The sequence below is a fragment of the Balaenoptera ricei genome, chromosome 14, assembly GCF_028023285.1.
Source record: "Balaenoptera ricei isolate mBalRic1 chromosome 14, mBalRic1.hap2, whole genome shotgun sequence".
Classification (NCBI taxonomy): Eukaryota; Metazoa; Chordata; class Mammalia; order Artiodactyla; family Balaenopteridae; genus Balaenoptera; species Balaenoptera ricei.
In genome coordinates, this window is record NC_082652.1 from 77,655,402 (window position 1) to 77,677,858 (window position 22,457).

Sequence of the window (22,457 nt, forward strand, 5' to 3'; positions counted from 1 at the left end):
AAAGCACTGCTCAGAGAGGCGCTATTACAAAGGGGCTGAGAGCACAGCCCCTGGGACCAGGCTTCCTTGGCTCAAGTCCTGACCCCACCACTTCCTAGCTCTGTTGTTACCTTGAGCAAGTTATTCCCTCTGCTTCAGTGTCCTCATCTGTTAATCAGGGTAGTAGTCTTTATTTCCTTATGGATCCTGAGAAGACTGTGTGCCTCCTGAGTGCTCATTCAATGTGAATTACAGTTATCATAAGGGTTATTACTGGGGCGGGGAATGAGAGGGTCCCTCGTCCTAGCAGTTACCGCGGCGTCTTGTTCCTTGGTAGCCTTGGGAGACCATTTCGGAAGAAGTGAGCATCAGTGGAGACTCCCTCAGCCTGGTGCTGCCTCCGCCACCAGCCTCGCCTGTGTCTCGGACCAGCCCCCAGGAGCTGTCTGAGGAACTGAACAGACGGCTTCAGATCACTCCGGACTCCAATGGGGAGCAGTTTGGTTCTTTGATCGTAAGTAATAGTCTTGTCTTCTAGCTCCCAGATAACTCTGACATTTTCCAAAGTTCCTCCTTCCCTAGGAGAAGCAGGACTATACCAAAATTAGCCCAAGCAGGTGAAAATCTTTCTTGATTCACAAAAAAACTCAAATCTATGACTTGTGTTTTATCAGCTTTAACCTTGTAGAATTTCTTTTCCCAGCCAAAGGTTCATAAAGAGTACCTTTGTCATAAAGGTGGTGTTCGCACTGGGACCTGGGAGACATTGGGTCTCCGGGTTAATCCTCTTACGTCATACTCTGTGTGCTTTACCATTCTCGTTTCACAGATGAAGACGTGATTTTAAGTGACCCATCCAAGACAAGGTTAGAACAGGAGATAGAAGACATCTCCCAAGTCCCAGAGTACCAATCCTTGAGAAAGGTTGTGAAATTGTGACACTGTCACCAGGGTAGCATTTGAACTTGGGTTCTTAACCATCAGGGAAATTCATTGTAGATGCTTCAGGTGGGACTGAGCCCCAATGAGAAGCAACAGAATCAGCCATGAAGACCTGTGTTTGACAACACAAAGCTTTGCAGAAAAAGCCCACAGAAAATTCCTGCTCATGCATAAAATTGAGAAGCAATGCAGTCTCAGTGTCTCTCGAGAAATTGAACCTACAGATGTCCTGTAGTAAATGATGGTAGTCCCTCTGCTGAAAATGGCATCCTAGAAAAATAGTCATCATTACAGCCATATCAAATGTAAATGAATAGGAGGACTGCATAAAATGTAAAAGCCAGTAAGTACTCACAAAATTGTTACTCCTTCAGTTATGTGTTTTTGTTTTAAAAGACACCATTGGCCCGTGTCATGAGTTGCACTGATTACTCAGCTAATGTGCTTTTGTATTAAAATTCTATGAATGTCCTTCAGAAAGAGAAGTATCACTGAGATGAAAATTTAGTACTAAAGAGGCAGGAAAAAAAAGAGTTTGCATATATGGGATATTTGAATTGATAAAACTGTTGCTATGGAAACAACATAAGCAAGGAAGCCATATATTTAAAACTTTATAAAAGGAAGTAAGTACTGCCAGAAGCATAGCAGTGGTATACCTTTAGTCTACCAAGTGAAAAGCCATCATTTCAGGCAGCACTGATATTAAGCTATCATCTCTTATTATTTTTATAGGGAGCTTCTGCATTAATTATTCTAGGTTCATAAAATGTCTTTAAGATCCAAGTGCAAGTGTCAGAATTATTTTAAGTTCATGTTGAGTCTGGTTCAACTATTAAATAACAGTGACTAGGAAAGAGAGGAGTAGGGGAGTAGGGGGTTCTTCTCCAGTTTTGCTTGTCAAGGTCACTCTGTATTCAAGGACAACAGCATGAACTTTTACTAAAGGATGAATCCTTCATGCTAAACGTTGTGAAAAGACTTGAAAAGCTTCCCATTTACTGCCGCAGACTCTGTCTTTGACCTTACCCCATTTTCCTGATTGCAAAATATTAAAAGTGAGGAAATGCTACAGACTTGTCCCATGTACAAACCTGTTGCTAATTAGACCCCTGCCTTGTGTGTGTGTGACCTGCTGCTGATCTGTGGTCTTTTTTTTTTAACCATATAGATTAATACAAACAAGTGAGAGGAACATATTATACATTACACTCTAGATTTTTTTTTTAGATTAACCGCACCTATTTTCCTTCATTCCTGTTCTGTACAACTTCTGAACTCCATTCAGAAGCTGAACATATAAATACCTAACCGTTCAGAAGTAGCCGAAGATTATATTTGAGTTCCACTGGAAATAGAATCCAACTGATTCTTTGTCATTGGTCACAATAGTCAATAAATGTTTAAAAACTGTATGTCAGTATCTCTTCCTCTATTCGTGTTCCACTAGAATTTACCCAGAGGTTGCGTCTCAAAGCAGAATACAGGACTTCTAGCTTCTTTTTTCCATTATTAAAGCAGCACTCGAATGTTATCTGTGGAGTCCCCTTTCCTGTTTTGGCCTCTTATTTTTAACGTTATTTCTATCCCATCTGCTTAAGACACTTGAAAATGACAGTGGAAGATACTTGACTCCTTAAAAGATTACTCTCATTACCCCGAAAAGATGGTGTTTCATTTAATTACCTTCTAATATTAAAGAGCAGTGAATAGGCTTGAGTGATATATATTTTTAAACCAGTGAAACTCGTTTCTCAGAATATGTGTTCCTGATGCTCCGTGTCCTTTCCTGCCCTTCAGCAGAGAGAGCCTTCCTCGAGGCTGAGGTCCTGCAGTGTCACCGACGCGGTCGCAGAGCAGGCCCATCTACCACCGGTAACCCATGCTCATTTCCAGCCATCAGCTGGCTCTTTGCGCTTTCATTTAAAATCATCTGGGCTACTGAGGAAGAGTTTTTCCTGTGCAAATCCATTTACCATATACATAAGACATTAAAATTTCCTAGCAAATTGCCCAAGGAGAGTGAATTTCCAATACAAAGAGTTGTTATTGTCACCAAAGTCTCTGAAATGCTAAAGACTCCATTGTTTTGCTTTTCCATCCAAATTAATACCAATTCTGATGTGCTTACTTGGCCTAAACATTAACAATTCCTTTTTTAAAAACTTCATTTGGTCCCTAAAGCTGTGTTTGAGTGACCTGTATCTCAAGAACACAGGAAGAACTCTTCTAGGTGGGCAGCAAGAAGTTCTTTCCATTACTAATGGCCTAAACTCTTAACCCGCAAAGCCTCTGTACCATCTCTTTAAAGGCAGCTCTACTGACTCAAGAGTTGGCTGTAATTTGTTCCCACTTTCCCACAATTTTCATAACTAGCAGGAAATACAGAAGTGTAAAGGGTATTTAATAATATAGGACATAAATAAAAATGAATATTCTGATTGGAAAGCAGACCAGAACTGCTTTGGGAGATGTTTAATAAACACATTAAGAGTAAATTTTATGTAAATTTGTTTCTTGTTTTGGAGGAGAAAATATTATGTGGTTTCAGCATGCTTAACTTGATGTTTGACCTTGACCAATTTTTTTATTACGACAAATCCTTGATCACTGTTAGCACTTGTTTATTGCATGTGAAATTGTTTGCAATGAAATGATCATTGTTTATTGCATATAAAATTGAAGGGAAAGAAAGATTGCACTTAACAGTTTTTGCAATCATGGTGTCTTCCCTATTGTGTACATTTTTGCTCAACTTCGAAGGACTTTTTTTGCCTAGGCTTTAAGTCTTTTATGTTTACAGAATGAATTGATGAGTACATTAGTCAACTGAGTAATCAACATAATAGATGCAGTTGTGGCATACATGGAAAGGGCTGGTAGGTCAGAAGCTTGACAAGAGCATCCTTTCTGGGATGCAGTACAGGCCTCCCCCAAAACAGAACAATCAGCTGTGATGGACTAATGGGATACTCTTCAGATGATTCTGTGATCTTCCTTGATGAATTAATGGTGCTTTCTCTCCTTTTCAAAAATCAGTGTCAGTTTTATTGGCCAAAAGAGCTCACTTCCCTGAAAACTGATGATTCTTCCCTCTTTCCTTGTGCTCTGTGAAGCTGTGAACTCACTGATCACCAGTGGCCTCTTACTTGAATTTCTGAGTTTGACAGATTTAAGAATCTGCTAATTATTTAACAGTGGGGGCACAATAGTGGTGCTTTCCATTTTTTTTTTCATAAGACATCTCACGTCGTTGAGGTTGTCAGTTCATCGTTCACCCAGATCAGAGCTGCAACCTGAGCCTTCTCTGGATGGTAGGGTGATCGTGTTCCTCTTTCCCTTCTGGTCATCAGTGGTTGCTCAACTTTATTTGGACCGGGTGGATTGCAGAGATTTTGATTCATGTCACCTGCCTTACTGGCTGCACCAGCACTGATTCCTGATTCAATAAGCAATGGGTGGTCTCCCGAAATGCATTTCACTGATGTAAATTATCATTTAACAGCCCAGTGCCCCAGCTGGGAGAGCACGTTCATCAACTGTCACGGGTGGTGAGGCACCAACGGTAATGATACCCTCGTTCAGACATTAATGGCAAAACTGTGGGTTGGTTTTAATATTTTGGGTAATGGTGAATATATACTTTTTTCTTCTTTTTTTGATAAGAGCAGCTTCTTATGTGCCACAGACCTGCATGCTTCCTATTTTAAACCTCTCACTTTCACGTTGTTTGAAGGTACTGGGTAAAACGAATTGATTTTTAGTCCCGTATACTTTTATGAGAAATACTGTCAAGCTTTGTTTAAAGTGCATTTTAATCTGAACATTTAGAGTCTATTTCTGCCTTTTAGTGTTTGTACTCCTGATAAGTTTTTCCCATGTGTTTAGAAGACTTGGGTAAAATATTTTGGTTGGAGGAGAATCAAGGAAGCCACAGGAATTGCATGCAATTATACATGTGAATTTTCAGTTATACATTTCCTGTACCACGTTTCAAAGGCTGGGTTAGATTTTTTGTATCACAAGCATGAACCAGTGACCTTTCTCTGCTACCAGGGGCCCCTAATCACAGGTTCACAGGTATGAACAAGTGTTCATATAATTTAGGAGGAGAGAAGAAAGAGTATAATTAAGAAATTGAAAAGATCTAGAAAAATGGTGTTTTTAAGCCAAGTATCTGTTATTCTTATTACTCATTATTTTAAGTAATTTCTACTATTCATGTTTGTGGGTAACTTGCATGACTGTGTACTTTAGTTGCCTGTTTTCTCCTTGTTCCCTAAAGACAGGCTAGTTTATAGTTTATGCTTGGAGCTGCTGTAGCTATTTGAAGAATTGTCCTTACTGTTTTAACTTTGTATGTTTGTTGTAACTGCTTATTACTCGAGAACACCTTTAAATACATATACGATCGCTGATTTTCTGCAGGATGTTGATTTAAAGGAACAATTTGGTTATATTGTTAGAATTTACTGCTCAGCATTGTACACTGGAAAATAGAAGTGGCAGTCAGCAAAAATCAGCCCAGTTTAAGGTATTGAGCTGCAGTGAAGGGCATGTGTTGGGTGGGCGAGGCTCAGCCTCCAGTAGAATTCAAGAAAGTTCAAATAAACTAGTATATTTCCTATTGTGCGCTAGTAATTTCCATGGGAGTAGAGCTGCGAGGCAGACAGGATCACTTCATGAAATGCTTTTAATAAGAGTGCGGGGCTGATGAGCATCTACTATCATTTTTGCATTTTGTTGGCCTTGGAACCTGTTGTGTTGCAGTGTTGCGGTGGCTGATGACATTAAATGACAGGGTAAACTGAATTATGATCGTCCTGGGTTCCATGGTCAGAATCACCTGGCAGGATGAAGTGATGCATGTGAATGAGCTCCCCGTGGCCCTGCCACTGTGCTTTTCTTCTTGCCTGTGCTCTCCCCCTCCCCCAGCAATGAATTAAAAATAGGAATTTGGTTTTGTTTTCTATTTTCAAAGACTGGGTAGTAATATTTCCTAAATGTTTTATCTACTCTCATGCTTTCTACATACCTGGTAATCTTTCACCTGGAATAAGCAAACTTACCTTATGGCTGCATTAGAAATTATCACGTCTATTTCTTTTGCAACCTCACCATCCCTCGTGACGAATAGCCTTTACTTTTGCTTTTCCAATTCCATCTCCTACCATGTGTTTCCCCCTCTTTTACACCTTCTCCCTGTCAGCCGCAACACTGAAGTGTGCTGTGTCATCCTGGAGCTACCCTGGGACTCCCCATCCCACTCCTTCCTCTGTGCTCTCATAAACGTACACGTGTATACATGCGTGCACACATACACACACACATACACACACACACAAGTGGGATCTCATATACGTATTAGTTATCAACTTGATATTAATTCACTTGTGGTCATTTTTTCGGGACATACTAATTATTACATAGTAGTCAGTGATGTGAATGCACCGCAGTTTATGTAATTTTCCCACATCGATGAACATTCAGCCTCCACCCCCTGGGCACTGCTCGCCATGTGGCTTTATTAACCATCCTGGTGTTGCTCTCTTTCCATGGTAGTGCTTTTATTTCTATAGTATAATGAACAAGCCCTGATTCTCATCTGCGGAGCCATAACCCTTTGACATATGACAAATAAATACGCACTGGTGTCACTTTCCAGCTGGCTAAGCATGAACCCTCTCTGTGAGAGAGAACGAGAGGCATAGCACAGTTTGGGGGTTTTGCTATATATACCCTAATGATACACTGAGGTAAGAGTGTGGCAGGGTTTGAGTGATTCTTGGAGAATCTGTGATAGCGCCAAACGTTTATCATCTTTAAAAGCATTTTGAAACTTTTACAGCTCCAGTGTAATTGAGTTCTTCATTTTAAGGAAATAAATGGAGCCACCATGAAGCTGCAGTTAAATGGCTCCTTGGCTTTGTGAAACACGGCGGTAGAATTCAGATGAAAAGCTGTGAAGTGTTAAATTAAGCTGACTGGCCGTTTTCTAACTTGTCTCCTGATTAATTCACATGTTCTTGAGGTGGTGAGGAATGCACGTGTGCAGCGGCACGCGCACTCCACGCACACCGCAGGAGAAGGCTGACGTGGGCTCCAGGGCTGCGCCCCTGCCATGGTCTGCTCGTAGAAGCCGAGCCCCACCCCCTCCCCAGCTGTGGGAGGTGGTGTTTTGAGTCGCAGATGGAATCCTCAACACAGGTTGTTCTTCATGGTCATTTGGAAAGAACCCTATAAAGAACCATTTTAATAACACCATCTTGCGTAAATGGAACTAGATCGTAGGTTGCCAATTCAATTCTCAATAGAAGGTAGAAGGAACATTTTAATCAAATTCAGTGTTCTCTACAACACTCCTAGTTTTCCATAAACTGATTAGTCCTGTTAACTGTGGATCTATGAACGTAACCTGGTTGCTCCAATACTCTGCTCTAACTCAGTCCTGAGATTATCCATGACACAAACCAGTTATGTTAGTTTATTAGCCTCCTCGTAAATATCCTTTCCAGGGATACTATAATTGTAAAACTATCCTTAAGGTTTCCAAAATGGAGTTTTCTGAGGGCACATCTAATTGCCTCTCCGCAAAAAATAATTCAACGGGGAAGCCAAAAAGCAGCATTTAGTATTTAGTATTCCATTCAGCCGAAACATTTTTGGTCCTCATATAAACAAACAGTATGTCAAGGCTTGATAGCATGTACTTGGCCAAAAATACTAATCAACCACGAACTTAGGTTACAGAGTCCATTAGGTCAGCAGAATCCATTGCTGTAGTGCCCAGATAAAAAGTAGCCTGGAAATATCTCCTTTGTGTTGGTGTCACAGCGAGAGGAGGAAGGTGGAAAGAGCTTTCAGCTGTACACAGATTCATCTGTCTTTAATACTCATGGAAGGATCAGGTCTGCATGTTGATGTTTCTTCCACTCTTGTTGTATCCCCACACCTAGATCCAGGACTCTCCATACTCAGAGTCTTGGAATTGCCATTATGGGGCCTTGGGGACTTTATCTGGAATAATGTCAAGGAAATAGTTGCTTCAGTTTTAGCAGAAAGTTGTCTTTCAGATAAGTACACTTGCCCTGCTGGGTAAATGTGTTTTAGAAATAACCATTAAGGCAGCTGCTTCCCGGTCTGTTTTTCTCTGGAATGTGCTGTTTGAGCTCATGAAGTAGGATATTAAGCCTCGTTGCCTGCAGTCCCCAAATTACATGGCTGCATCCCTGATCTTGCTTTTCAGTTCAAGGTCTTGCAGTGGACTGGGGGACCCTCTTTGCCAAGGTACATTGTTGGTAGAGAACACGAAAGATGGGATGAGCACAAGGAGAGATTGGGCTAAGAGATTGACATCTTCAGCCTAATCAAGAAAACTGCACCTGGTAAAATGTCTGGAGTTTCAGAAGATCCTAATTAGTGAAGATGGTACCCTAAAAGAAGTGGTTTCCTTTTGTAACCTCACGTAAGAGATTATTCCTGATGCTTGGCCTCTTGTTTCTTTTACGCTCTCCCAAGAGCCTTGGTAGTCATGGTTGGCTTCTTGTTCCTACCCCCTTCCTTAGAGTAGCAGCCCTTTCCCAGCTATAGATCTCATGCGCAGCACCCAGACGTCCAGGACGTCCTGGACGGCACTGGCCTCAAACAAACATCCCCTTGCCTCCGTGAGTCTTTGAGACACCCTGCTTTCCAGCAGCTCTCCACCCCGCCTGCATTTCTCAGACTGCTTCTTACAAGCAAAAGTGTCGCAGGAAGCCTTTTGCGATCTGCTTTGAACTATCCAACCATAGTCACTCTGTACTGCACATATCTCTAAGCCCAGAAGCTACCTGTGCTCCATTCACCCTTTAAGGAGACAAACTCCATATGGGAGGACGGCGGGAAATACAGCCTCAGTTATCACGCTTCTTCGGAATTTTGGCCTCAGATTGCCAGGTGGCATTCCGGGCTGGGGTAGTTGCGATGATCTGGTCAGTCACTAGTGTGAAAGCAGGGCTCATAGAGAACAGACTCTGTGTGTGTGTCCCCCGCCCCACGTGCCAAAAGCTACATAGTGTAAGGGCCCTAAGCTGGTGAAGAATTTAGGAATAAGCTAGGAGAACATCCCTGTGACAGCTAGATTGAGGAAAAAATATTCAGGGCATCCCTCTCAGAGTCGGTAACATTTAACAATTTGAAATACCTTTTAGGCTCTACGTGGTTTGACAGTAAAATGCAGTAACTCAAATGAATTGTCACATTATTCTCTTTCCTTATGATCACGTTGGCAGCAACCCTTTATGTCAACCCTTTATGTTGAAGGCTGCATGGCCTGGAACTGAGTTTTGGAAGATTTTTGACCCTATGGCTTGTGTAGGAGTTCATTTCACAGTAGGTTTAAAGCTATTGGAAACCTGTTGCTGTTTTCCAGGCACTCATGTTTTCGGTACCATTAGAATTAACTCACTTTGTCTAGCACAAATAATTCTGGGTATGTATTACTTTATTAAGTTGATCAGAAAAATGCAAGATATTAAATAATAATGATTTCTTACATAAACAGCCATCAGTGGCCTATGTACATACCACGCCGGGCCTACCTTCAGGCTGGGAAGAGAGAAAAGATGCTAAGGGACGCACATACTATGTCAATCATAACAATCGAACCACAACTTGGACTCGACCTATCATGCAGGTATGCAGATCGCCACACAGCTTATAGTCACAGGCAGTAGAAGCCGAAACGTACGCGAACCCCATGTCCCTGATGTTGATGTGTTGTTCCGAAGAACCCATGTTTAAGAAAAGTTTTCTCGCACATGCATTACTTTTAAACATAATATTTGCCTAAGGAAGAATTTGGTCCCTGACTCAGTCTCTCCCAAGATGGTCCGTTTTAAAAACGTGATGTGATAAGAGCCTGCTTATTGCAATGGGTAGCGTCCCTCCGAACCCCCTGTTTTTTCTGAGGCTGGTTTTTATGCCGGCCGGTGATTCGTTTTTATTTCCTCGGAGTGTGCTTCCCCCGTCCTTCCCCCCATTATTATGCGCAGGCATTTCCTCCGTGCTTTAAACAGGCCAGACCTCTCATCACCGCTGGCCGTGTTGTTGGGTCCACACCGCAGTCACGCGCGCAGGGAGAGCCCCACACGAAGCTAACTTGTGTTTGCCTCCAACGTAGCTTGCAGAAGACGGTGCATCCGGATCCGCCACAAACAGTAACAACCATCTAATCGAGCCTCAGATCCGCCGGCCTCGTAGCCTCAGTTCGCCAACAGTAACTTTATCTGCCCCACTGGAGGTGAGAAGGCTACGTCATCTAACTGGGGTCACGTCTCTCCTGTGACTTCTCCTCATTCTCTCTCCTCTCTGAACCGGGACTTGCGTTTCCCAGCCACCTTGCTCTCTGATAATCAGTCGCTGTGTTCGTGGTGAGGGGTGTCCTTGTGCCGCCTCACTCCATACTTCCCATCCCTGGACTCACGTGATTCTCATTCTCATTGGGCTGAGGCCACGGTGGCTTGTACTGGACATGGGCTCCTCTTTTCAGAACTCTCTCCATTCGTGTTGTGTTTCGCTCCTTACTGCCTGTTACCTCATGAGACTCGCATAATAACTCGTATTGGTTCAAATACCCATGCTTACGTTGAGTTTTTAAACATAGCTGTTGCTTTGATCCGTTTTTCCTTTCGACCGTAAGGTCTTCCATTGTATCAGCCTCCGTGTTTCTGATGCCTGTTTGCATCTCTGAGTCACTGCTGGGCATCTGCTTTGCGCCCTCCTGTTTGTGTGGTTTTAGGGACATCCCTTAACATCACAAATACCAGAGACTAAACCTTTGAAGTTCTAAACGTGACTGCATCTTAGAGATGGCTGCGGGCTTCTCCATGCCCGGGTTTAAGATGTTGATAAGTGGGAATGGGCGATATCGCCTCCAAACTGTGATGTAAATGTCCTGGGTAACAACTGTGCAATTCCAGGTGGCTGTCTCCGTTGATGGAGGTTTTTCTTTTCTGCTCTAAAAATTGCCAGTCCATCTTCGTTAGACTGTGAGCTCATTCAGAGCAGGGGCATGTTCTTCTCCACCTTCTGTAAAATCTCCATCCATAATGCTTACTACAGAACAGTATTTTGTGTACGTGCCAAGTAGCTATCAAAGAATGGTGGTTATACGTACTTAATATTGTTGTGTGTTTAACCAGTAGAAAAACCTTACAGTTAGATTAATTTGAAAAGTAAACCAAGCAGGTTTTTTAGGAGCTTCCCCCTTGTCCCTCTTCAAAGAGGAGCGTTCCATGACCCCCAGGTACATGTTGACCCCTCTGGACTAGCACCTGATAAGACTTCTAATGCGCATTATTATTCCTTAGGGTGCCAAGGATTCACCCATACGTCGGGCTGTGAAAGATACCCTTTCCAATCCACAGTCCCCACAGCCATCACCTTACAACTCCCCCAAACCACAACACAAAGTCACACAGAGCTTCCTGCCGCCCGGCTGGGAAATGAGGATAGCGCCCAACGGCCGGCCCTTCTTCATTGACCATAACACAAAGACTACAACATGGGTAAGGTCACTACTTTTATTTGGCTCCATTTTCATCCTGAGGTCTGGCATTCATTCCTTTATTTCCTTACCCAGTATCCATGGTTCTTGCAGAGAAATTTCCTGGCAGTGAAGCATGTCCCCAGAGGGTCTTCTCAGCTTGGTCTAGACTCCGCACATGGGGGCTGGTGGGGAGCAGGTGACTTACGGGCACAGGCTAATGGCCTTCTTTGGTATTGGTGCCTTTTCTTCAGAGCACTCCGGCAAAGCTCCAGTTGTGACAATTTACCATATATGGAAAAAAGGTAGTGCTACATATAGCTAGGATTTTGATGTTACTGCTTCCCATTTCAGGATGCTGTAACCTTATTAGGAATTCTAATCTTTTTAGAAATAATGTTTCTTTGTCACTTTCTTTTTGCATCTGTGTTGACATTACCCATCTTTATTTTTATTTGATGTGCCGTTTTAGTTTTTACTGTTTACATCAGATAAGTATTTTATACTCTGTGCTACATTACTTTCTTTTAATTGTGGATCAGGGGGTGTACTAAGGACTTTGTAAATTTGATAGCTCTTTTTTTGTGAACATCTTGTCACAGTTGGTTATTTCTTATCACAGGGCTCTTCCATGTGCCCCTGAATCATGCATGAGAGAGAATCCGTGTATTGTGTTAACCTGAGAAAAATGAGATTAATGAAAAGTACATATGCATATCTTTATATTCCTCTGTTCACTCTTCATTTCTTCCGGGGAATCAGTGGTGGCTTATTTAATGTAGCATAGAGTTCTTTTAAAAGTCAGTGGTATTTTTCTACTGAATGATCTCTAGACCGATGATTAACCTGAAATGCGTCCTCATGTTTCTATTTCTGATGCTACCGAAGGTTTGTTTTCCTTCCTCTCCCTTATATCCCCATCTGATTGTCTGGGTACCGAGTGTAACTCAAGTCTTTCTGTCCTCTGGGCTGCTTGCTCAGAACTGATGGTACGTGAAAGCTGGTTGAGTCTTGGTGATCGTCACTGGCCCTAGCTCTGTGGTCTTGGACCAAGAGTGAACACATGCTTTAAATTCCCATTTCTAGTGTAGACACCAAGCATACCCAGTTGAAAGAACAGCAGTATCGTGTTAAGGAAGAGACCTGGACCCAAACGGTCTGAACTGTCACTTACACTTTGCCCATGGTGTGATGGTAATTCAGTCCCTTGAGAATTGGGTTAGGTGGCCCGGCAGACTCTCTCAGACCTCATGGATCGTGGTACGGTGTGTCTTCACGAGGACAATCTTAGCATTTGGGGCAGGACTGTGCCTGTTATTTGCAAGACATTTAACATCCTTGGCTTCTGCCACTGCATCCTAATAGCCACTGTTCCCCACCCCCCCCCCCCGACCCCTATCCTAGTGACAACCCAAAAAGCTCCCACGCATTTCCCAACACCCCGTAGTGAGAACCACGCCAATTTTGAAGTAAAGGAATAACCTGCCAAGAGAATTTATCATTCAGATCTGGTAACATTCATTGGGTAAACGCGTCGCTACTGCTAACGCATATATGATAACATGTAGCTTTGAAGATAAGATTACAGGTCTGTGGCAAGATGAGAGTAAAAGATAGGTCGCTCCTTGGGAAATAGAGCGAGAGAGATTGGTTTGAAAATCTTTTTTCCCTCGTGGACATAGAACCTGTGGCAGTCCTGCTAGTGTACCCATTTCTACTTACTGCAGCACAGCTGGGATTTCAGTTCCTCAGCCAGAAATGGGAGCTCCAGAAACAGGGGTAAATATTGTAAAAGTAGATGGATTAGCGTATGGAGCCACTGTGGCTTGCCAACATAAGCTATGATTTTAGTAATCTGAACTAGCTTAGTAATCAAATCCCCTAACCTTTTCACAGCCTTTCACACCACAACTGCAGTGTAATTGCAGCTGGGCAGATTTTATTTAAAATAGCACCAGCTTTATTTATTGCCTGCATCGGTGCTGAATGAAACCCAGTTTGAATTTTCAATTGCCCCTTTCCACCAGATACTTGTGACTCACTGATTTACTGATTTAAAATTTTAATTGGTTAAAACAACATTTTGTTGCTGCTGCTGTCATTGAAAATCCTGTAGGGAACAACTGGGAATTCCACAAACCGCCACGCTTCTCCTCTAAACTCTGGATGTGCTGACACAGCCGCGCGCGTTATCCCTGCTAAACAAAGGCCCATACAAAATTCTCGCTGTGGAACGCAGGCTCTGAATTGCTTGTTTATCTTGACAAAAGGTGGAAGGATGGAGAGAACTGTAAAGATAATTTTCGGCTTAAAACCTGTGTTGAGTTTGTTTGGGGTTTGCTTTGTTTGTTTTTTAAAGAGAGCACAGATAAGAGAGAACAGCTATTCTTAGATTTGAGCATTATCATAGGAAAAGGAAAAAAAAAAAAATTGGTCAGACAGGTTGAGAATAATGAAAATTGTACTTCTTCCCCCAGCACCCTGTGTCCTCTTGGTTCCTACACTAACCAGAAGCAGGAAAAGGTTCAGGCCAGCATTTCCCTCGTATACACTGATAGAGGAAAATTCCCTTTGAAGTCTATTTATAAAACACGGCCTCTCGCACACACAAATATTGGAGGCCGTGTGCCAGCCATCTATCAGGAATAAAGTCTGACACAGCAAATAAGCATCACTATGTCCCCACCTGGATCTGGGGGGCTGTAGCTGCATGGTAGAGACCGCCGGGGAGCTGAGGAGAGATTACAGGAGGGCTTCGGCTCACGCATTCCTTCTGCTGAAGAAGCAGCTCAAAGCGTGCGTGTAAGAGTATATTTATGTCTTTTACAGGACAAAGCCTTGGCTTATTTTTGTAGCAACAAAGGTTATACCTTAATAATTAAGTTTCAGGTTTGTTTTCTACCCAGGTCCAAACTAATAAAACTCACTGTAGTCTAGCCCTGGTGGTTGTTCCCTTCCAGGATCGAAAAAGCGCAGTTGTCTTTTCAACTAGCCAGCATGCCCATATTTTATATATTTTTAAATGATTCCACGAAGAAACTTTTTTTTTTTTTGGGCCGAGTGGTATGTGGGATATTAGTTCCCTGACCAGGGATCGAACCCACGCCCCCTGCATTGGAAGCGCAGAGTCTTAACCACAGGACCACCAGGGATGTCCCCAAAACCTTTTTTTTTAATTAAATGAGATGTTGATCTTTGCCTTCTGTTTAAAAACGCTTTCAGCTGTAATTGAGGGAAGCAGTTGTGAAATACTGATACAATTACGAAGGAGTGCCCCTACTATGCTGAGGAAAGGGAGAAACAGCCCAGTGTGTTGTGTATTTTATTCATTCGTATTTGTATCGTTTGAGACCTCATTAGGATTCCAGCTGACTGTCATTCCTGAAGTTGTCCCAAGTCCTGTGGGGCCTTGGCTGCCCTTCTCCCGCTCGTCTAGCTGCCCCTCTGTCATTCAGGGGATTCCGTGGGAGGGTGGGTTCCGTACTGCCCCCCAGGCTTAGCCCGCAGAGCTTGATGGGTGACAGCTGCTGCCATTATTTTGATTTTTGTTGGTGTAAAAGAATCACGTGACCCCTAGGGGCCTCCAGCCCTCACATTCTGTGAATTCCGGGTTTCCGTGCAAGGCCATTTCAGCAGACCTGTGAAACTGAATTTACTTTATGCTTCATGTTCCTTCTCCTACCCCCTGTCACTTTTCTTTAATTTCAGCTTTTTTTTTTTTTTTTTTTTTCTTTCAATCACCAGCTCTTTACCAAAAGGGTCGATTGTCTTTCACAGTAGCCTGTGTGTGTGATTCCAAGGCATGGCTGGCCTCGCACGTAGCATGCAGAAGCCGCTGTCCTCACGCATGGAATAGCAGCCTCAGCCTTTCTCTCTTCCCAGCGTGAGCAGCGGCTGTGGTCTGCCCAAGCTTCCCCTGCGGTGGCGGCATTGCCTGGGCCAGCCCTAGAGCTGGCCTTGGGTAGCTTTAGTGGGGTTCGGGGCTCTAAGGTTTTCCTCAGTCCATGGCCAAGCGGTCACAGATGTTTACCAGATTATCAGCTTTTTAGACCTTCTAAATCCTAAATCTACCTAGCATATCTGTTTACACTGTAGGTGTTCCAGTATACTACAGAATACTGGACTATTTTATGCCTCTAAGGAGCAAAGGTTGATTTGTACGCGTGTGATTCTTGTTGTCGTTCTTGCCAGCTCCAAAAATCTATCACTTTGTTACTATCCCTTGATACTAATGGTTTAGACTGTTAACTTGGGGAAAATAATTTTAAAGCTTTATCGAGGTATAGTGCACATACCATACAGTTCGCCCATTTAAAATAATACAACTGAATGGTTTTTAGACCATCACACATGTGTGCAACCATCACCATAATCAGTTTCAGGCCATTTGCATCGCCCCCAAAGAAAACCCCATACCCATTAGCCGTCACTCTCTGTAATCTAGGAGATGTTTAATACAGTCTTGGTATATAATCATATGTAATTTCATATCTCCGAACAAAAGTGGGTTTTATTACTTTCCCAGTTTTATACCGTTTCATTTTCTTGCTGACTTGGGAAAATGCTGAGGCAGAAAACCTTTTAGTAGTTTGACAGCAACAAAGGCTTTAACATTAATGAAATAAAGGTTTTTTTTTTTTTAAGGTTTTAGGGGTTTTTTTGTTTTGTTTTTTATTATCTTAGGCTTATTTGGTTAATAATGTGTTATTCTGAGTTTTATCATTTTGTTTTCTAATCTTTTGAGTTTCAAATAGGGATTCTCTAAGTTACACTGCATTTTAATTGGGTCTGTATAAGTGAAGGACAGCTGCCAGACTCTAAACCAGAACCTCTGGGCAAGTTCTCGTTCTCTGTGAGACTCCGTTTCCTCATCTAAAGGAGCAGAGATTACGTGCCCAACCCCCTAACAGGGTGGTTGCAAGATCATACATCTGACTGTTCTTTGTAAGTTATAAAGCATGACCCAAGATGTCAGAGTATGTATTTTTCTGTCATTGGTTCTGTGTGGTATCTTATGAAGCATATCCCTTAAGAAAAATATTTTGTAAACTTTTCAGATCTAATTTGTGGAACTTGATCAAGAATCCCAGTGAAGTTCTCTCATAGGGATGCGACTCTGTGATGTTGCCGACTAACTCTGGGGCAGGACATGCCTGGACAGTCAAACCAGATTCAGATTTTCGGCTTTAGCTCAAGAGAGGGTGGAAGGAAGCAACAGCAGACTCAGTACTGACGGAATGGGTGTTTCTAACAGGCTAGCTGCCCTCACCCCGGAGCTCCGGGTCCACAGGGAGCTGTACGAACCAGTGTCCCCACCCCCTCTCTGTGGAGTAGGACCTCCTCGTCTTCACGGGCATCCTCTACTCTGGTCTCCATGGTAACATCACTGCTGGAACCCTCTTCCTCTTCACCTGCTCAGGGTCTGGGGGAAATGGTTAACCTTTGACTTAAACATTCTTACTCTCCTCCTTTCATCAAGTTCAAGGAGGAAGAGTAGAATCTTTTTGGAGAGATGGTCAGCCAGGCCTCCTATATGGAGGTGGGGTCCTCCCCTCCCCCCTGCAGCAGCCCCCCACACAGGCAACCTGCTTGCTGTGGAACACACACCTCCAGAAGGGGAGGACCAGTACCACTCACAGATATCGCTCCTAACATCTGTCTCTTACATTTTTCTTGCAGGAAGACCCACGCCTGAAATTTCCAGTGCATATGCGGTCAAAGGCATCTTTAAACCCCAATGACCTTGGCCCTCTTCCTGTGAGTACACTGGAGACACACGGAGCAGTCTGAAAATGTTTACTCATTCATGGGCCCAATGTTGATAGGGGAGCCCTGTGACCTTCTCTTTCTCCGGACGTTTTGAGTCCCCTTGGTCTGTCATTTCTTAATAGAATCGGGTGTATGACTGAACTCACAGCTCACACAGCTCACACCCCACCTAGCTCTTCTGAAAGAGGTTTCTGAATGGCTGACTGCTAGTGAAAGGTAGACCTTGCAACTAGGGAGATGGATGAGGCATTCTCTACAGGTGACAGTTTAAGCAGCACACATTTATTTTGTAACTTAGCAACCAACTAATTTCCGTCCATATTGCTGATTTAGTCATAGGAACAAAAAATTTTTTAAAAAGTGGGAGAAAAAGGCGTACGTAATCACGGTTTCTATAAGTCATTTATCCAGCAGATGTTTTAAGTTTTTCTCCCTTGTCAGTGACTGTTCATAAATCTAATTTTTTATTAGTTTGTTCTCTTTTGGGGCCTGAGTGAGAGTCGAGCTATTTACTCCAAGTTAGATTTTGAATGAAACCTTCACCATGCTTTCGTGTTGACCCACCCCCAGTTTTTTAAAAACCCTTACAGCCTAGAAAGGTGGGGAGACTCTAAGACTATTTTAAAAATGGAAGGGTGCCGGGAATTTTTTTGGTGGTGGTTTTCCAAGAACCTTTCTGTTGCCTGGTGTATGGTATATTACAGCAAACTTTGAAGCTAGAAAGATTAGGGTGCAGTCTTTATTCATCAGGTGATACAAATATCCCACACTCTACAAATGTTTGGTTCCAGGGTTTAGATGGAAAGAGCCTGGGGAGAGACTGAAGAGAGAGTTTAGAAAGTGAAAGATTGCAGGTTGTCTAGATCTGTTGGATTCTTGACTTTCAGATAACAAGTAGGCACAGTTCAGATCATGAAAGCATACCAGCCTGATCTTGGAAAAAGTATCCAAATCTGGTTCCTACTCAGTAGTGAGAGTTCACAGCAGAGAATTTCAGTATTCGATTGTTCAACCACCCGATGACATGAGTAAAGCGTCAGTCTCTCCCATTTTATATCACCCTTCATCCTCCCTTTAGTACTCAATAAATACTCATTTAATTAAATGAGCTATTCAGCCCCAGGCTCAACTGTTTCACAGTGTGCTGGAGTTTCCCTTTGAAGCTTTTGAAATAATAACCCCTGTTTTTCTTGTTCATCATACAGTGAGTGCATCTGAGACTGTAGAACATGTGCTAAAGTGTGTTGCTGGGTGTTGTCATTTGAGTGAGTTCATTTGAAATGTTTCTATTTAGTTTATTCTTTATGTAAAAATGTACCCCAGGGGAGAAGAGTAAGAAGGTGTCCTAGAGTCTTTAACTTTTGCCTTTGATTTTGGAACTGCTGGCTAATGTTTGTCTTCTCTTCCTCTCTTCCCCTGATACCAGCCTGGTTGGGAAGAAAGAATTCACTTGGATGGCCGAACGTTTTACATTGATCATAGTAAGTAGGTGCTGTTACGGACGCATAGGTGGTGCAGGTGAAGGGGGGATGAGGGTAATTCAGATATGACAGTGAAAGCTATGTCATTTTACCATTTGTCTAGGCAGCCAGGTGTTATGTGGCGAGGATGATACCAGAGACTCAGTGCCCTCGTACGGTACTGTGCATTCACCCAAGTTTGCTTTAAAGTAGCCCATTCCAGTTTGATCTTGTGACCTATTAACTGTTTTTCGTAATTAAAAAAAATTTTTTTGATTGATGACCCCTTGCCTTTTGCGCTTTTAATAAATACACTCTGGTAATAGAAAATAAGATTAGAAGTGATGATTATGTCAGAAATCTGTGTATGAGCAGTGCTTGAAGCAGCCGCTACGCTTTTAAAAAGCTGCCTTCAGAGGTCTCAGGGCAAGATGCCCATTCTGACTTATTTTCTATTCACAGCATGTCTCCCTGCACCCAACACACTAATACATGTGCAGTTCTTTTCTTGAAATTATATTTGCTGCAGACATTTGCTCCAGCTCCTATGAATAAATGTGTGGTTTCTCATGCCAACTAAAAGTTAAACTAATAAAGGTTTGCTTTTAGCCAGTGTTGTTTTTTTTTTGTTTTCCCCCTTGTTGAGGTGACATTTTCTCCATGGGATCGTATTGGTATATCCCTTAAAACTTCTGAAAATGTATATTGAAAAAAAGTCTTCAAGTAGATTTGAAGTTCACATACGCGTGTGATCTGGTGCTGTTTATCTTTGTTTTCATTTGGTTCATAAACATGAGCATTAAGTCTACATCAGATTTCCCAGCCTCACATTTTCTTAACTGATTGCATTGGTTAGTTAAGCACGTTGCTGAGCTGACCGGGAAGCACGGCCTCGAGGGGTCCTCGTGTGGGTGGGGCCTGTCTCTGTCTTTCGTTTCAGGGCCTCTTCCTGGGCTCCTAAGCGACCAGTGCATGGTAGAGAGACCTTCGCTTTCAGGCACAGGAGATTGAGGGGTTTTTAGAAATCGAAGTAAGCAAGAAGCCCAACAATTCAGAATTAAACCAAAAGTAGAAGTCCTGGGTGTATTTAGGGGTGTGGGTTACCCTTGGTTAAAATTAGATAGTTTGCAGTACTTAGGCCTAGTTTTTGTCTTCGACCGGTAAAAATGCTGATTCTTGCCTACGTTCCAGGATTTTACAGTGAGCATAAAATTGCTGCCATAAATGCTTTAACATATGCGGGAACCCCCACTTACTTCCTTCCTGTGCTAGTTATAATGCTCTTTCTCAGCAGAATTTGCTAAAATAGAAGAGGAGTCACACTGCCTTTTTCCCACTAAAAACAAAAGATAGTTTCCTTTTCAGTTTTTTCATGCATTACAATTTCCGTTTTCAAAGAGAGGTACGAGTAATAATGAGCATTTTATTAAAGCAAGGTCTTAACCGGTAACGCGGCCTTGGTCCGCCACACGGAGAGTACTTCACACAACATTGTGGCCATGTTCCGGCTGGTGGTCTGATGTCAGGTCAACCTGAAAAGAACTTTATGAAATGTTCTCGATGTACTATAAGGACCCAGAAACAAGAAAAACACGATTGCAAAGGGCCATCCTAGTGTACATTAGAAATTAGAGAAATCATGGACAGTTTTTCTGGAGGCGTGCATAGACCCAGTGTAATGTGCGGTAAACGCTTGTTAAATGGTGACTCGGAGTCCATTCACGGAGGGCCAGTGGTGCTGGTGTTGTGTTAGGAAGTGGACGCCCTTGGGTGGAAAGTGGAGAGAACCTGCCTTGAGAGGCAGCAGCTGTGCCTCCAGCCTCAGGCCTGCCCAGCCTCTGTTTTCCAGGAGGTGGGAAAGGCTGGTTCCTTGCTAAATGCCTGGGTGGTTCCTTTATTGCTAATCAGTCCCTCCAAGCTCCCCTCAGACATCCCCCATTCCTCTTTTCCAGACCACACAGCTCTTGGGAGGCTCCCCCTCTTCACTCCTGGGAGTCAAACGATAGGATATAGACCACACACAGAGCCTTGTTGATCTGAGCTATGCCAGTGTGAGATTTGTGATCCTGTACGTGGAGATTAAAATGTACCTTTGCTCAACTATACTGAAAAGTTCTCTTAACCAAATACAGTGTAAGTTAGATGACCAAAGACTGTGTAAGAAAAAGGTCTGTTTAAGAGAGCCTCATTAAGCTGACAATGTAACATTTCTGCCATGTCTCCCTAATTCGTCAAGGTTTATTCAATGGAAAGCAGTAGAGTGGTGTACTTATCAATGAAACAGAGTTCAATTCATATGCCTTTTTTCTTAAACAAATTCCAGTCTGTGAAAAATGAAGCATATCTATCATTTTAAGACGCTGTATCAGGTACTCAAACCCACTCCAAAACGGGTTTCATTACCTGGAATTTCCTTACCTTCCGAACGAGTCTCTGCTCCTAAACGTTCTTCCCGAATCTTATTTCTAGCAAAATTCAGCATCTCGTTTTGCTCTCCTGCTGCCTGCAGGGCAGAAGCCAGGCCATCCCTACTACACCATTTGGCTGTGAGAGCAGTCATCTTGTAAGCTGTTCAGAGTCAACCGTCTTCACGTCTCTGGGGCACGCGACTGCACGCTGAATGTGAAAGGCAGCGGTGCGCTTGTCTCCTAATTCATTAGGTTTTTTTTATTTTCTGCTTCATAAATTCTTGAGAAGTGAGACATTTTCAAGATTAGAAATGTTAAAGATTTAATTTCAGAAGAGCATGAATGCTCAATACTAATCTGCTCTTTAGACTTCTAGATTCATTTGATTGACATTTATCGCAAAGCTCCTATGTCTCAAGCCCGGTGTGAAAGGTTATGGGAACGTCTTGAACTGAATCCCTACGTCTCTCAGGAATAGCGTAGTTCTTCTTAAAGACCCGGTATGCCCAGCCGCTGAGTACTTGGCCACAGGCAGTTCATATACAAAGCTAGAAAATAAAATTCCAGGGATGCTGTAAGATCCTGTTTTAATCTTTCCTGCCAGCAGTCTTACCAAACCGGTTAATAGTAGCTAAATGGACTGAGTTTTTTATTCTTCTACTTCATTCTCGCCCCTTTATTTGAAATATTATGTCTCAAAGACAAAAAGCAAGTTTAGATTCAAAAGTTTTAGGACAAAATGGGTAACTGGCCAGCGACAGTCATATGTTGATAATTCTTAAGTGCAAAATTGATCATTATTGGAATCATACAAGAACCATATGTGGTTCTGAAAGCCTAGACTGTTTTAAAAAGAATCTGTTTTCGCCATCAGCTTCATTTGGTCATTTAAAAAGTCAGGCTCCTGCTACATGCTGGGAAATGTGTTAAGTGGTGGAGAGGGGGCTGCGGAGATGAACAGCACACAGTCCTGGTCTTCAAGGGGCTTAGGTTCTGGTAGGGAGTGCCAGGAGGTATTTAAGTGTTGTCTTAGGGGAATGAACCAGTTGTTATGTAGAAGTACTTGCTGAGTGGGCTCCAGCAGTGGAAGAAGGCTGCAAAAGAGCCTCGTAGAACGGGTGACTTTTCAGGTGGATCCCAAATAATGAGTGAGGTTTAGCCAGGCACGCCCAGCGAAGAGCAGTTCTAGGAGGGAGAAAGCGTGCGCAGGTGTGTGAAGCTGTGCAGGTGACACCATGTTCCAAGGAGCGCAGTGGGGTTGCAAACGGCCGGTGTGCATATGAGGCTGGCGTGACACCCGCGTTAAGTCAAAGGGAGTCTGCTGGTGCGGGGACTCGGGTCCCTTCCGCAGCCAGGCGGGCGCGCCTAAGGGAT

The 22,457-nt window shown here is 43.0% G+C and overlaps 1 protein-coding gene across 11 annotated transcripts in view; it reads left to right on the forward strand.

The window, feature by feature from the left end:
* Window positions 1-22,457, forward strand: part of NEDD4L (NEDD4 like E3 ubiquitin protein ligase) — a 167,574-nt gene that overhangs the window by 98,074 nt on the left and 47,043 nt on the right. For 2 of the 11 annotated variants that reach the window (XM_059895529.1, XM_059895518.1), the window contains 9 exons: window positions 317-493; window positions 2,722-2,796; window positions 4,427-4,486; window positions 9,464-9,595; window positions 10,082-10,201; window positions 11,271-11,468; window positions 17,126-17,203; window positions 18,642-18,696; window positions 18,800-18,853. In XM_059895529.1, coding sequence (XP_059751512.1) covers window positions 317-493; window positions 2,722-2,796; window positions 4,427-4,486; window positions 9,464-9,595; window positions 10,082-10,201; window positions 11,271-11,468; window positions 17,126-17,203; window positions 18,642-18,696; window positions 18,800-18,853 — 949 coding nt within the window. The remainder of the gene's footprint in view (window positions 1-316; window positions 494-2,721; window positions 2,797-4,426; window positions 4,487-9,463; window positions 9,596-10,081; window positions 10,202-11,270; window positions 11,469-17,125; window positions 17,204-18,641; window positions 18,697-18,799; window positions 18,854-22,457) is intronic. The other 9 variants (XM_059895519.1, XM_059895520.1, XM_059895521.1 and 6 more) reach the window with 9 other exon arrangements.